The 16,620-nt window shown below is 39.4% G+C and overlaps 1 protein-coding gene across 10 annotated transcripts in view; it reads left to right on the forward strand.

Moving 5' to 3' along the window:
- Window positions 1-16,620, forward strand: part of ntng2b (netrin g2b) — a 78,220-nt gene that overhangs the window by 12,752 nt on the left and 48,848 nt on the right. For all 10 annotated transcript variants that reach the window (XM_055052552.1, XM_055052550.1, XM_055052551.1 and 7 more), the window contains one exon: window positions 1,818-2,461. In XM_055052552.1, the coding sequence (XP_054908527.1) occupies window positions 1,818-2,461 (644 nt within the window). The remainder of the gene's footprint in view (window positions 1-1,817; window positions 2,462-16,620) is intronic.

Genomic DNA, 16,620 nt, shown 5'->3' on the forward strand with positions numbered 1-16,620 from the left:
CTGCCATGAACAGCCTTCTGAACTTCCTCCTCACTTAAGAGATCACTTCATAATTAGTGAGTCATAATAAAGCTGCTATTCTTTTAACTGCATATCAAAAGCAAACACTCTTAACTGCACTGCTGTCTAGCTGCCATTGTTTCTTCACTTGTCTCAAAGCTGATATTTCTTTGAATATTTGCAGGATAATTTGAACACTTCCTCCAGCTTGTCACTTTTTTTGTATGTTTTTTGTTTTGATATGCTCTACTGAGTCTGTGAATTTAATTGTTTATTTAAATATTTATCTGGACGTCTTTTTCCCCAGCCTACTAACGTTACTGTGTAAAAACTGCTTTTCAAGGTGGGCTTGTGACATTTTTATACATTGGAATTAGATGTAATCGTAATTTTTAGACAACAAAAAGAAGAACAAAAAGTGGAGAAAGAAAATGAAGAATGACATTTTATTTGCAAACTACTGTTATTGATCATAATGTAATAAAATTAAGATTGACCATTTATATCTCATGTGATGAAAGAGGAGGACAAATGACAACGTCAAAGAAAAAAAATATATTCTGGACCTAAACAAAACATGTAGGTGAAGTAAATACTTGAGAATTTAAAGTTCAGAAATATTAACATCAATACTCAATCATTTTATATGGATGAGTCAGTTCCTATGAAATGTATGAACTGACTCTTTCGACAGACAGCACGACTTTAATAAATAGGGGAGAAAATAATAACCCCTTTCAAAGTAATTAGTGCTTCCTGGGGGCATACAATGAGCCTTCTGTATGTAATACAAACCAAACAGAACCCGAGCTGAATTTAGCAAATTAAGCATCAAGAGAGATGAACGCAGATCTCTGGGAATTCTTTGTGCAAATATTTTGACTCCTGTTTTGAATGGATTGTCAGAAATCTGGCAGATAACAGTCTAGCTATGTGAACGCGAGAGCTAATCTGAGCCTTTGTGAGCGTTTCAGTCACAACCCCCTGTTAAGTGAATGTGCAACGTGTCACACTTCAATCATAAAAAAGTTGTTTTCGAAAATAATTTATTCGGTGATTATGTTTGTGACCGTAGCGGTTAGATTGCCATTTCGTAACAGCGTTCTGGCATTTCTACAGACTCGTTGCATTTTGGGGGTATGCAATTATGAGTGAGTGGCTGACGAAATAGTTTTCCATGTCGCACAAGAAGATCTCCAATCAGAGTAAAAGACATTTCTTACAGCGGGTGGAAAGAGGCTTGCGGGGCTCTGTGAATAATCCTGTTGACTTTTGCTTGTGTGGCAGGGCAGCAGTTTCAAAGTCTTGGCATCGGTGGAAGTGGAGGATCAATCCTCTAGAGTTAAAGTGCAGCAGCACTCTGCTGCCCATGCAAAGACGGTGATGATGCACCATCCCCCTGACCTTCACACTTCGTGTTGTGTTGTTTTGCAAGTTTACTTTTCAGAGCTCCCAAGTGTCTTGGCAGGGTCTGCCTCACTAAGACTTTTGTTTTTGTTTTGGTGGAAAAATGGGTTACTTTCTATTCTATTTTTGGACATTGTTAGAGCAAGGTCATATATCTAGTCACAGGTAGCATGGCCTTGGAGGAGAGAGTTACACCTAAAACATACCAAAGCATTTTGTACTTCAACTGAAAGTCATTTTAGTTTTTTTTTATAACTTTGTCACATAGGTGACACAGCTGAGTGCATAATGAGTCATTGCTTCCTGAAAACATCCTAACCTGCACTTCTTGTCAATAGCTTAATCGAAGTAGCACCAGAAGGTTTTGGTTATTTACTGACCTTTCTGCTTTGTCTGCATCTCTTTTGTAGGAGAACCCATATTTGTGCAGTGACGAGTGTGATGCCTCCAACCCAGACTTGGCTCACCCTCCTCAGCTGATGCAGGACCGTGAACGCACCGGCCTAATCACCTACTGGCAGACGGTGACCTGGGGTCGACATCCAGAGCCCCTACTCGCCAACATCACCATGTCTTGGAACAAGAGTCTGGAGCTCACAGACGACATCCAGATCACGTTTGAATATGGCCGTCCCACAATCATGGTGCTGGATAAGTCCATGGACCACGGGCGCTCCTGGCAACCCTACCAATTCTACGCCGACGACTGCCAAGACGCCTTCAACATGCAGCCCAGACGAGTGCGCGACCTCTCACCCACAAACCTGACACGGGTCATTTGCACTGAGCAGTACTCGCGCTGGGTCGGCTCCAAAAACGATAAGAACGTGAAGTTCGAGGTGAGGGAGCGCTTTGCTCTGTTTGCAGGCCCCCGGCTGCAGAACATGGACAACCTGTACACCCGCATGGAAAGTATGAAGGGACTGAGGGACTTCTTTACCTTCACCAACCTGAGGATGAGGCTGCTACGGCCTGCGCTCGGAGGCACCTATGTCCAGAGAGACAACCTGCTAAAGTACTTCTACGCAATCTCCAACATTGAGGTTCCTGCCAGGTGAGGAGTAACTGTTTTCTTGCTTGTTGCACCTTAACCATAACAGGTTCACACATTTAATCAAACAGAGTCTTATTATGTATCAAAAGCCGGCAAAAATGTTTTAGATATTTTAAATGGAATACAATTTAATGAGGAAGAAGATGGGGATGTTGCTGGTCATTTTGCCGTTTTGTACTTTTGCAGTTTGGTCCTAATAAGGCATGAAACAAATGACTGTGTAAAACGATTTCTTTTGTGTAAAAAAGTGTTTCTACATGCTGCAACTAGATGAACTGATGATCTGTGTGAAGATCAGTGACAACAGCCTGGTTGTCAATAAAATGCCCTTAACCATTCCATGGTGTTCAGGCGGGGCAATTTAGAGCCTACGGGTTTTTTTACTCTGTGCGCGGTCCGGCAGTGTCGCGCTGACCCTGTGTGCACTTTTGCAAGACTTTTTTTGGGTGGTTTCAGAAAGTGCTGGTTTGACAGGACACCTCTCTCTCCCCACTTTCCCGACTGTCCGATCATGACATTGTTGCACTCCTCCTGAGCGGCTTGCTACGACCACAGGAGGGTCGATCTTAAAATAACCTTTGAGATTGACAACTTGCATGGATGTGTTTTTGGTTTTCTCCTAAATCTCTTCAGATATATAAGAATTTATCAAAGATATATGTTTTATTACTTTGTAAGGGTGAATAGAATTTTTTGTGTGACCTGTCTTTGCTTTATGCTGTAGAAAATAGATAAATCTTGTTTGGTTGAGACTTGTTCAGCTCTCTGTCGCTGTCCCTCACACCCAAAGATACACGCACACACACACCCCATATTAATACTTGATTAAGGGAAGAAAGAAAGCTTGTAAGGTTACAGTGTTGCCGACTTAGCAGTTTCTTGCTGCTAGATTTAGGGTCTTTTCAGGCTCTTTTAGCTCACTCTTTAAATAGTTAAATAAGAGATTTGTTGTTAGAGGTATTTGGATGCCTTTGCAGACTAACAACAGCATCTTGTAAAACATTCAGTTGTAAAAGTATATAAAGGCTTTGCTTCTTTACCTAAGCTACAACAATAGCACTGTAAAAACCTTTGCCCATATAAACAGAAACTCTTCAGTGTAAGAGATATTTGATGAAACTCCTAGGGATTTTTTTTTTTTTTGACTCTTAAAAACTGATCAGTATCATTTAGAAACAAACGTTTCTAGTCTGATATTTGATTAAAATCACTGCAGTGCATTGGGGGGTTCTTCCGACAGTGATGGGTACTTTGTCCCAATCTTAGATTCCACAGAACAAAATGCTATAACAATAATTGGTTAAGAAAGCTGCTATCAAAGTGTCAGACAAACTGGTAAACAAAACTTTTTCATCCATTTACCTAACATACACAGCTGCTGTCTTCAACAAACTGCTGTATTTGTACTGTTAGGTTTTAGTTTATTGATTTGCCAGGCTGACATTTTTTGCTTTCTGTTTTTATAGGACTTATTGATCATTCGACCCATAATATGCATCAGGAAAAAAACTCTAAGATGATGTTTTTCGTCCACCCCATGAACTAATCCTTAGCTTAGATCATTGTGAAATGTATTAATTTCACATTCCCATCCTGAAGCCAGCCTCTTCAGCATGGCTGGCTTTATCAAGAGACTTCGATAAGAATCATTTAAAAATACTCTGATCAGATAGAAGATTAGGAAGGATTCATCCTGATGTTTCTAGTGAAGTAAGCTTGTTTCATGATGGAAACATTCAGAAAAAATGAATAAAAAACTACCAAAAACAACCCTTTTTTTTCCTTTACAGTTTGGTTTTACTAACTTCTGATAATCTTTAACGGCACTAAAGAGCAAAAAACTGCTGTTACCTTGCAGAACAATTACTCTTGGTTGATTCCAGTCATTTACTCTCACATCTGGTGAAATCAGACCAGTTACCACAACATATCTGTTTACTGTGCAGTAACCACTGCTTCCTTGCTGCACAGCGGATACAGTATGTGATTTGCTCTATTTCCTCCCATCTAGACGACCACTAGTTTGAATCTTGATCGGGGTGCTTGTGTGCAAAGTTTGAAAGTTCTCCTAGGTTTTTCACGCACTTTTAGCAATCCCTAAGCATGAATGTTTGGTAAACTGGAGATCCTTTAAATGGCTGTTAGGTTTTAATCTGTGTATGGATGATAAATTAGTATCTTTTCCTCTTGCCTGTGACCTTCTGGTGATTCTGAACAGGGTTAACTGGTGACAGGAAATGTATGGATGAATGGATGGTGTCTGAAAAGCTATGCTAACAGAAATAATCTATGCACTGCTAAAATTCCTGAAAAGCAAAGTACAAGTTAAAACACACAAAAGCAATTACATCTTACATCTCATTACACTTTAATCTTTTACAATGTATTACTAACTGTTTAATAAGCTCTTCATGAAATCAGTATCTAAAGCTCTGACATGAATTCAGAGGAGTTTGCTGATGTAGGGCATGATAAGATATACAAATGAGAAATACTAAGAATCTAGCGTATCAGTTTTGCACTTCAGTGAAAATAAAATCCATAAGAACATGGATTGCATTCAAACTCTGCAAGCTGTGCTGCTGGAACGTGCTAATATATATCTTTTTTTCTTGCAATCATACATGACAGGAAGCAAAAATCAGCTGGTGGTGAACATACCCTCTGGTTTTGACATGCACACACAGCAACCGTGATCAGAGGGCTCTCAGAATGACCCCACTCTCAGCATGAATCCGGGTGTGCCTGTCACTGAACAATGATTAATGACAAAAATAAAAGGCCTCGGTGGTCGAACGTAAACCCTGATCCACATTCTGCCAGGGGATCCGGAAACCCTTACATGGCAACTTTGTGACAGTGAACGATGTTACGGCGATCATGCACCTGCTTAGCATCAACAAGCCATCTCTTCCTCCTTTCAGAGTTATTATTCCAATCAATACGGCGCCGCTGACATTTGAATGGTATTTAACATCCTTGTTGGGACGGGTGTGCAGTGGGATGAATTTGTGTATGCAAGAGGACCTGTGTGTGCGTGACTTTCAGATTGCTGAGCAAGAAGGTGGAAAGAGGAAAATGAGCGTCTGAGTGGGGCGTTGACCGATGTCGGTGTCTGTAAATGCGTGTCTGCGTGTGAGGAAAAGGTGTGTGGAGTGTTTGATGAAGTCCTGAGTGGATGCTGACACAGCACACATATAGACACACACACACACACATATCCACAGACACACCAGCCTTCTGGCAGAGGGCCTGCAGGTATTGATCACAGACATTTTTCTGGCTCAGTGCAGAATCAGAGCGAGAGAGAGAGCAAGAGGTTATCAGCCCAATATTCAGGGGGGCAAACCTGAATCAAAACCCAAAATATATTGTAACCATCCACTGAAGCAATTTTGTTTTTGATTCTTGGCTGTATCCGCTATCATTATGTAATATTCAACCAGATGAAATGACCCGGGGCTGGAATTTATTGATTCCACCGTCATTTTTACTTGGTGATAGGAAACTGATTGATTTCAGTTTGATCTTCCTGGTTACTAGCCACTCAGAAAATTAAAAATTAGATTTTTCTTTTCAGATCGGTGGCGCTTACTGAAGGAACAAGACACACAGTAAACCACTTACAGAACAAGATCTGTCATAAATTAACACAGAAACCACAGATAATGTTCAAAGTGTGTGAAAAATGAGAAGACTAGATTTTCTATGACCTGTCCAGACATCGTTCCAGTTCATTCTGAATGCAACCGAGAGACTATCATCAAATACAAGGAAGGCTGAATGCTGCAAATAGTGCAGAAAAGTTGCTTAGTTTGTCTCTATTCTTTTTAGATTAGAACCTTTTCTGTGCACCATTTTGAATTTGTGAAAAATTCAAACTTAAGACAATAATTTTGTCATTGTTTAAAAATAAGACACCACATCTACTTCTACCATAAATTATTAAAAGATGACAGGAAGGCCAGAAAAGATGTGATGAATGAATGCCCTTCTCTTGTGTTCTTATATTACAGGTCTTAAATGAGAATATCTATTACCTCGGCAGGTTAAAAACTTTACAAAACTGGTCATTGTCTCTAATGAGCTTTTATTAACTTTTTTTTTTTTTCAAGAAAATTTGAAGAATTTGTGTTCTGGTGACAGCTGGTGATAATGTCAGCTTGCTCTAGATCTGATGACAAAGGACCCAAATTTAGCCCTGCGGAGAATGACTGAGGCCAGTCCGTCTTCCGCCCCAGCCACCCGCACCTCCCGTAACATTATCACCAATCAATAAGTTATTCTGGGCAGCCGGGAGGGGTATTAGGTGATGGCGGTGGAAGGGGTCCTCAACAGTACAGTACAATCAGGAGTGTCTGATGCTTACGGCTGGGAAATTGATTCTGGGGAGCGAGACGATTAGTCAATGCTCTCTGGACAAAAGGCTAAGCTATTTCATCTCGTCTCATCTGGCCTCAGTAACATATTGGGATTTCCAATGCTTAAAATTTGAATAATGAATATTCCACTATGCCTGCGCTCCATCGGGGACAGCACACTGAAATGGGTTTTATATGATCAGGACCGAGTGGCAGTGTACCGCAGGTCGCCACGGTAATGAGATATGCCAGCGTTATCGATGGATAGAGGGTTGTAGTCACTTCCTGGCCGTATTGTCTGTCCTCGGGCTTCTGGCTGAGACTCTTGGACTCAACCTGGTTAAAAGTAATTATTATTAGTTGACTGTTCTTAGTGGTCTGAATTGAGGCTCCACAGAGACGGCAAAACAAGCTTTTTTCCAATCAATCAGCACAAATGTTCCCTCTACAGGGATGTGTCCGGCCAAGATCTAGCAATACAGCAGGGCTGAATACTGCTGTATTATCAATATCTGTAGAACCCGATAAACCATTAGGTGCAAACGCAGGCAAGATTAGGTTGATGAGTGGGAGATTTGTTGACAAGATGAAAGCGTCGAGCAGGCTGGCTCTGAGAGGGCAGCCAAAGGTGGAGCAAGTGTTTGGAAGTGGACAAAGACAGAAGAAAGGTCAAACTCAGACCAATTCAGATTGGACCGAGTCAACAGAAAATGACTCAGCATCGCTCAGTTCTCTCAAGGTTAAACGGGATGTGCTGAAGCACTGGCTCCAGAATGAGCTCCAAGCAAAGGTGTTTCAGTTTTTAAAAGCCAAGGGAATTATGTTCATTTCGCAGGCTGGATTCAAACTGCAGATGAGGGTATTTCCATATCACCGCTGGACCATATGAAAGCTATCTCCGACCATCAAAAGATAGAGTAGCAAAGTCTCAGTTCTATCATCATTTACATCAGTGAAATGATATTCGCTGGGAAAGGCTCACTCATAAGTACGGCTCTCAAATTCTCCCTTATCCATTTGACCTCCATCTCTCCATGCCTGCACCCTTCGGTCCCATCTGTCCGGACTGCGGTGCAGACTATAGCAGCTCACTAGTCTGCATTATGGATTAGACAAAGGGTCATGGATCGGGCCACTTTTAATGAAATAAACAGCAAATCATATGGTGGGTCTTTATAATGGAATAAAGCAAAGGCTCCAAGCTCAGGAAGAGCCAACTAAGTGGATTAAGGCCAAGAGAGAGGAAAGGAGATGGAGCAGGATGAGGAGCTAGACAAAGTCTGCAAATTTTTTTTGTTTTGTTTTGTTTTACCCCCACCTTTCCAGGCTTGTAATCGCTGCAGCATCAAGTTCTCTTCTCCTCGACTTCTAAATTTGATTTGATTGGAGAAGATGGCATTTAAGAGAAGCCAAACAGTCTGAGTGTCTCTTACTGTGTTATGGCAGTTAGCTGAATCAGGTGTAAAGAGCAACAGTCAGCAAATGTGCCACATTACACCACTGATAATTCTTCCATTATGGCAGACGATGCCAGTCTGGTGCAAGCCAGGCAACGTTCATGAAAAAATATTCACAGAATGTCAAAAAGATTTATTTTTTTCCTTTGAGCAATATAGATTGTGTATTAAGATAATATGTTTTTCATATATTGACATCTGCTGAGTGCAGAAGAAAAGAAATACAAACAAGGCACTTTGTGAGTGACTCTGGACAGAGATTTGTGCTCTGTGTAATCTCAGAGTTAGAGAGCAGTCTCGGGTCAACCTGAAGTGGCACACTCATTGATGAATGCTCATTGATAAACTCATACCAGACAACTTGCTGCCTATTATAGAGAGTGCTGCGTTGAATTTATTTGTGTCAATTCAACGCTAATAAAACACCGTGCAAATTTCACAACTTTTATTTGAGGAATAATCTACTGGATTATTTAAAAATAGGCGGAACACCATCATTTGTACCATAGCAGCTAAATCACAAAGCAGTGCAGTGATTGGGCTCTGAAGGTTTAATCCCTAATTACACTCAGTACGCTCAGTCTTGCCTGAAAGCAACGACTAATTATTTTCCAGTGGTGTGAATTAGTCGAGGGCTGACCAGACGGGGAGCGAGGTATCCAAATATTATACCTTTTCAAAGTTTCTCTTTTTCTTTACAGGCATGTTGTTTCACTTGTTTATCCTCTGTGTGTCTGTGTTTCTCTCTGTGCTATTCTGGCCCCCTGCTGATTGAGCTAATGTGCTGAGAGGTTTAAGCTCTCCATCTCCTCACAAACTGGCACAGGAAACTTTCCATCAGTGTTCATCTTTGTTTGGGGCTTACACTCCAGACGTAAGCAGAGCCACTTTGTAGTACTTTATCCAGTGGTAATATTTTTTGCTTCCTTAAGCATATTAAACTTAGATATGAAATTTTGAAATATTCTAAAGCATCACTAGTACCATTTATAATTCTATATAATGATAACTGCTGGCCATTGGGATGTTAGTGCCGATATTCAGTCAGCAAGTCAGATCCACAACTTTGGCTCTGAACTACAGCAGCATCTGTTCATCTTCAAACTTCATTGTTGATTAATAAAAACATTCTTGGCAAATCTTCCCACTTTCGTTCATTTTGCACCAGTCCAAGAATTTCGCCCATCAGTCCATCTTATTATGGCTTCATGTTCAATTACTCAAACATTTCCATTATGCTGGTTGGAAACAAATGTTCAGATATAAAGATGGAATTCAACACATCCAACGATGGGTAGATTAAACTTTTCAAGCGACGTGTCACTTTAAAGTGCACTTGTACTTCGTACTTGTTCTAGCTGCCTCAACTACTTTAACCTTAACATTTCTTAAGACATCAGCAAAATAGTGTGAGATTCTCATGGTATGGAGTCCTTATGGAAAAAACTAGGGACATCCCTTAATATAAATGAATTAATCACAGAAAAAGTGCTGACACCATTAATCGCAACTTCTTCAGTTTTCTGTAATCTCTGGCTCAACACTGAGGTGGTGGTAACACACATGAAGTTTGCCGGACGGCGAGAAGATTTATTGGATGCCCCTCAAAACTGATCTTAAAGTATTATCACAATGGGAAACACTGAGGTGATATTTAATGAATACTAGATGTTAGAGATAACAGCCAATCACAGACGAGATGGTGGGTTTCAGAGCCAGAATAAGTCAACATTTCACATGACTGTTTAAGTTCACATAATTTGTTAAGTCATCCACTAAAGTTTGCTCAAAATAAAATAACTTGTCAAACATTGCTACTTGTTAAAACTGTAATCACTCACATGAAATATGAATTAATAATAGTATTGAAAGTTTCTGAGCTCCAACAGGAAGGCTGTCAACAGTGACCAACTGCTGCAAAGTGTCTGTGACAAACTCTAGATCCCACAGTGGAACTAAAACAATAAAACCAGCTTAAAAAAAAAAAAGATGTAGTCTCAAAAAGTCCACTACAGAGGCTCCTTTCATGCCAGCCCACAAAAATGAATGAAGCCTCTGTTCTGTTCAAAGGGATCCTGTAGAAACAGCAGCTTCTCTAGAGACCCATGCATGAGTGGATCTGCCAGGTTCACCTTCTGCTTATCACAACTCAGATGTTCACATGCTGCTCACTGTAAAAATGAAAAGAAAGCCAAACTGATTATGCACTTCTGGGCATTCCAGAACAAGTGGTTGTTATTAAAAAATAACTGATGTAAAATGTTCCTAATTTTGTTTTATAGGCTTTACTAAAGCAGCAAATTGTGTTGTCTAAGTGCAGCGTAATTATGACATGCAAATCTAATTTAGTTTTGAATTGTGGTTAAAATAATCTCAGGTAATAAATTTCAGGTAGCACAGGTGTGTATAAAATCATCTTTTTAATTGATTTTAGCATAATCTCACTCTTAAACTCCAATCTTTACCTTGACCAAGTTTCAAGGTAGAAAATGCTAATTTTTATTTTTTACAAACTTACTGCTGCCAGTAAGTACTCATGTTAGGACTTTGCACAATCCCACTTTGACAATAATGCAGCACTTAGTTTTCTGCTATAAACTCTGACAAGGTTCAAGTGCACAGTAATAATGATTTTGAATGTCTTTTTGCAAAATCTATTTATATTTATAACTTCAGGCTCCTCTTTTATGTGCTTGTCTTCAGCTCACCTGACCTAACCATTTCTCTGTTGCCTTATCACAGAGCATGAGGCGTTCTCAGCATACTTCACTCTTTGATTCACACCTGAATCATGTAAAATTGCTTGTTGTCGAAAAGTCCAAACTTCTGGTGACAGTCAGAGTTACGTTTGGCTGTCTTCACTTTTCCTTTTGCAATGGTCCAAGATCGGTTTAATTGTTGTTTCTTACATTTTGGTAGCTCAAAAACACTTTGGAGACTTATTTCCCTGCTTTAATGTCCTATTTGAGAACATGGCAACAGAAACAATGGTGTAATTCTTCTTATTTTTTTTTATTATTTTTTTTACAGTATTATGTTGATTACCAAGATGTCAGATACTGGCAAGTTTGGGCAAGTAGTTTTTTTGTTGTTGTAGCCCTTCCTGATTTGTAAAAATGAACATGCTCCTGTTTCCATGTTCTCCTGTCATTCCCATTTTGAAGAGTCTCTGAACCACATTACTTTCTTATCCCATGGAAACAAGAAGTCTGGCTGCACACAGCAGGTAGAACTGTTGCTTTGCATCGAGAACATCTTGGGTTCAGATCCCAGGATGTGTTGTTACATGGAGTTTGCATGTACTCCCTGTACATGTATGTTTTCTCTCCAGGTACTCCAGGTTCCTGTCACGGCCCAAACACGTGACTTGCTATGGTCTTTCTAAATCTACTGGAGATAGGCAACAAAAGCTTCAACCACACCTAATTTCCCCTAAAAGGGCAATGTATTGACAATTAATAACATAGCATATTTTTAGCAAATAAAAGTTTTCTTTCAGTTAGTATTTTTATTTTAGAAATGTTCAGACTGCCAAAAAAATAAAATAAATAAAATACTCTTCAGGGATTTTACCCATCTTTGCCATAGGTGCTGCATCTTCATAAGTTGAGGAATTACTCAAATCACACATGCAAACAAAGTAAAAGCTTAACATTTACGGCCATTTATTAATAATAAAAATAAACTGTTGCGGAAACATGCTGATTTAAACTTGCAAATCACCATTATATAACCCTTGTGCAGCAACACTGTTTCCTAAGGGAAGGACTAATTAGACCCTTAATGGCTTTCTGCTGCTAATCCTACTTGTACAAAGGTTTATCGTTTCAGTGGAAGCATGAATGAGATAGTGGAGAGTCTCTGTGACTTCTGGGCTTGCTCCACCGCTGCACAAGAGAACAAGGAACGGATGCCTGCTCTCTGCCCCCCACACTCACACCCCAGCTTTTTGGGGCCTTCAGGTTGTGTGCGCGTGTGTGTCTCAATGAGCTTGTTAGGGCGACTTTGACTTTGGAGACTGTCCCTCTATTTTTGAATTACCCCAAAGTTTTCTTTTTTCGTCCTTTGCAGACGGAAGGTGAACGGATGGGAGGTGTAAGCCTGGATAAAGGAGAGAAAAGAGCTGCAGGCAGATGATGGATTAATGCCTAGTTTCTGGGGACTAGCTGGGCTGTGTGATTTTGTGATGAATGATGTGCAGTGCGACGCTCTGTAAATATTATTCACCAGTTTACATGGCCACCATTTGCCCATCCACACAGCTGAAACCTTGTATCGTATTGAAGGAAAACTCCACTTTCTGTTTCATTACTGACGGACTTTGCTCTCTGCATGATTGGATACGGAACCTTGTGAAAGTATTCACACCTGTGGAACCTTTTCACAACTTGTCACATTATATTTAGTGATTTTATGTAAATAAATACAGGGCAACCATTTTAAAAAAAGGCTGTTTGTGGCTGTAAAAGTTTTGAGACAGGTTACTTTGTTACAATGAAAACAAAGTCCTCACTTAAATATTCTGTCACAAAACCTGAAAATTTCTCTGCATGGACCTCTTCATTTAACTGACTGAGAGTTATTCTGCAAAAAACAAATATTGGTCTCTAAAAGGAAACAGCATTGGAAGAATAAAACCTTGAAACTGCAACGAAAGACAGTTCTAGACAGTATTGACTCGGGCGAGCAGAATAGAAAATGCACATTAATACTTTTAGATTTTTATTCTTAAAACAATGTATAATTTAACTAGATTTCCTTCTATTTCACAGTGCTTTATGATAATCTGTCTCATAAAACTGCAACAAAAAAAAAATACATTGAAGTTTGTGATGGTAAAAAAAAAAGTTCAAGGTTCATAAATATTTTTGCAAGCTCCAGTGTAAATAAATACTTTATATGTTGGCTTCTGGACAGGAAAGCTTTTCCTTTGGCTCCTCCCACCTGGCTGAGGCTCCTCCCTCCTGAGTTATTTCCCTTTGAGGCAGCTCAGCCTTGGAAACAGATCACTTTTTAAATCATTCATGAGCAATCCCCGGAAAAGAAAGGCACGCAGAAAGCTGTGGAAACGCAATGAGGGATGCGTCATTGTTTCTTTCATATGCAATGATTTATGACACGACGGTTGTTACTGATTTGATAATCACAGTTTATTTCCTCTCAGAAAGGAAGAAAGTTATAGTCAGCAATTTTTGCCTTTTTTCCTTTCATTTCTTTTGTCTCTCAGATGATTTTTTATTTTTTTTTTGCTTCCCCACTCTCCTTGAAGACATTTCTCTTCTCCTCTTCCACCTTCCCTACTGCGTCACACCCATAAACATCCTTTTAAAAACACAAACACAGAAAATGAATAAAAGCGCTTGCACTGTGTCTTTCCTTACATCTGGTGAGGGGGGGAATCTCTTGATACCATAAGCGTGCTCTAAAGCTGAAAAAGCGCGCTGGGAATTGCAAGTGGGAGAACATGAGGTTCAGGGAGGGCGTCCTTGAAGAGATAGCTTGTTCTCAGTCAGCCACATTAATTAGCATAGCATTATTACAGGCCTGGTGTGATCAAAAACACACTGCCATCTTTACTGCTGAACTGTCTCTGTCATTGCAGCCATGTTGATGGGTACGGATAAACAACTCTTTAGCTGGGGCCTGAATGTGCCACATTGAGAAAAGGCTCATGTGTTTTAATGAGATGCACTCTGTCTCTTACTGTCAGCACTGTGTGGTTGATGCCTGAGACTTTCTCTTTTCACCAAAATCTGGTCCCATCATGGACCTCGGAGAGATGACAGACAGCAGCCTTCGAAGACGGCCAAACAAATCTGTCGTTGACACATCACCTCTACTCTAGTAGCTTATTTGTGAATAGTTAAGAACCGTGGCTCTCGTTGAGTTTCAGCACTTCCGGCTGTCGGTGAAGGTTGCCTGAAAAGTTGAGCTTCATGGGACATTTCATCCTTACGCTTTCAGTTTTTTGGAGCTTCACTCATGCATGCCACATCAGCAGATTTTGGTTTTTCTTTTTTCCACTGTTGTTTAATCAGATGTAAAATTTACTGCAAGCAGAGATGAAATTTAAAAACCACAGAAGTGAGAGGTGAATTTCTTGATACCATAAGCATAAGTGGTTACAGAAGAACCATTTAAGTAAAAATACTAGACGTGATTTTACTTTACTTTATATTCATAGACTAACACAAGTTAAAAAAAATATATATATTTATATTCGTACTTATACATACATATATGTACAATGAAAATGATAATCACAGTTTATTTCTTCTCAGAAAGAAAGTTATAATCAGTGATTTATGCCTTTTTTCCTTTAATTTCTTTTGTCTACACACCAATTGCTTTGCCATGAGTGAAATATGTCTCTGTATAAATATACTCCCTCCAAAGGGAGGTGCTATTCAAACAACTCAACTTTTAAGGTGCATTCAGTGACAGATAATGCAGTAGTAGTCTAAACAGCTTCAAAAATATGTTCATTTTGTTTTATTCACAAATATTACCATAGTCTGATTCAAAAAGTCCTAAATAAAACCTTGATTATTTTAAGGTGGTGTTACTGTTGGAAAATGTATCCAGGGATTTGTTCTACCTGATTACCCATACATAATTGGAAATGATCAAACTAAAACTCCACACAGTTTTTCCTCATAGCCTCTCTAAATTATAGTAAAATCCAAATATTTTCACAAATTTGAAAAATTATGTTTGTTGCTGAATGAAGAAAAAGCAAGTGATGTTCTTCTCTTGATCAGCTCATGTACAGAAAGCAAAATGGACAGAACTGTCACTTATAAACATGCAGAATAGAGATTTCTGTCTATATTTACATCTCTGCTCAACATTGATTAGTTGAAATATGTATAAACCTTGTTTCTGTTTGTAAAAAAAATGGCATTCTCAATTCTTTTTGGCATTTGGAGTGAGGCATGATACTTATGTTCTACAGTGATAATAATTACTTCAAAAGACAAGTGTGAAATCAATATGAGAAATATAAGTGTGAAAAAGAGCAATCTTTTTCTCAGTATCATTTTAGTATTTTCTAGATCTAGCTTTGGCTGATTTTTGGTGGGACATTAACAACCACTGCTTTTTGCAGAAACACCTTTTTTTTATAAATATGCATGTCTTTTTCTTAAAATTTGCCATTAAGTTGTTATAGCTGTCTGGGATGCCAATGTGGAGGGAATACAACAAACACAGTCAGGCGTCATTTTTTTGTATTTATCCACAGTTTCAAATAATTTACAACAAGTTGTAATTCTCATGATATCGACTTTATTTAAGGAGTAGAAATAACAGAAGAAAATATTTCTTCTGTAACTTTCTAATAAAAAAACAACAGAGGCGATTTCATTAGCTGTAAGATTACATAGCCCCTGAAGACAACAAAAAACTTTTGCAACACAAACAAAACCAGTGTAGAAGTTCCAGGAAAATAACAATTACTAAATAAGGTGCAAGTTCCTGTTACCCTTCATAGTGAAGCTAAACAAAGTCCTTGCTTTTTTTCTCTCTCTCTCTCTTCCTCAGCTCAGACCCTCAAGTTTTAGTCCTTGTGCTAATTGTCTTGCTAAGTGCACAAGTGGGTTTTGATGCTCTCCTTTTTGCCTTCCCCTCCTTCTTTCTTCGCCTCTCCCCTGGCCCTGCAGCTCATGTAGCTTTTCACCCGCTATGACTAATGATGTTCTCTCAGTCTCAAGGTTTTGGTAGGATAATTATATTAACCCTTGTCCTCTGAATGATCCCAAGTCGGTTCCTCCACCCCAGGCATCCCCCCCCCCCCCCCCCCCTCGTGGTTTCTTGGGAATTAAACTGTAACTTCAACAATGGATGTAAAAGAGCCATGAACACTATTGTATTCATGTGTGTGTATGTGTGTGTGGGGGGGAGTGTGGGTGTGTGTGTGTGTGTGTGTGTGTGTGCGTGCGTGTGTGTGTGTGTGTGTTTGTCTGCATGCATTTCACTGTACATTTTAGGGCCTTCCAGAAGATTTCACGCAAAAATGGTTTCGTCGTTCACACGAGGCAGACTGCAAATATGGCAATCACTGAAAGTATTTCACAGTCAAGGGCAACAGATCCAGGTGTGCTTGTGTCTTTAACTATTAATAATCTATAAAAAATACTCCATGACACATTAGAGGTTCAAAAGTGCATTGATTAATTTTTTATGGTGAGGGAAACAGACATCAGAGAAAAAGACAAAGCGATCCTGCGTGGTCTTTGATTCTCATCTAAAATGGTTGCTTTTCATTTCCTTCATTTCATCCTAATACATAAACAAGAAGTTGATATAGATAGCCCACAAACAGTTATATCACCCTTCAGGG

The sequence above is a fragment of the Poeciliopsis prolifica genome, unplaced genomic scaffold (genome assembly GCF_027474105.1).
Source record: "Poeciliopsis prolifica strain line A6 unplaced genomic scaffold, Auburn_PproV2 SCAFFOLD035, whole genome shotgun sequence".
NCBI classification, from domain to species: Eukaryota; Metazoa; Chordata; class Actinopteri; order Cyprinodontiformes; family Poeciliidae; genus Poeciliopsis; species Poeciliopsis prolifica.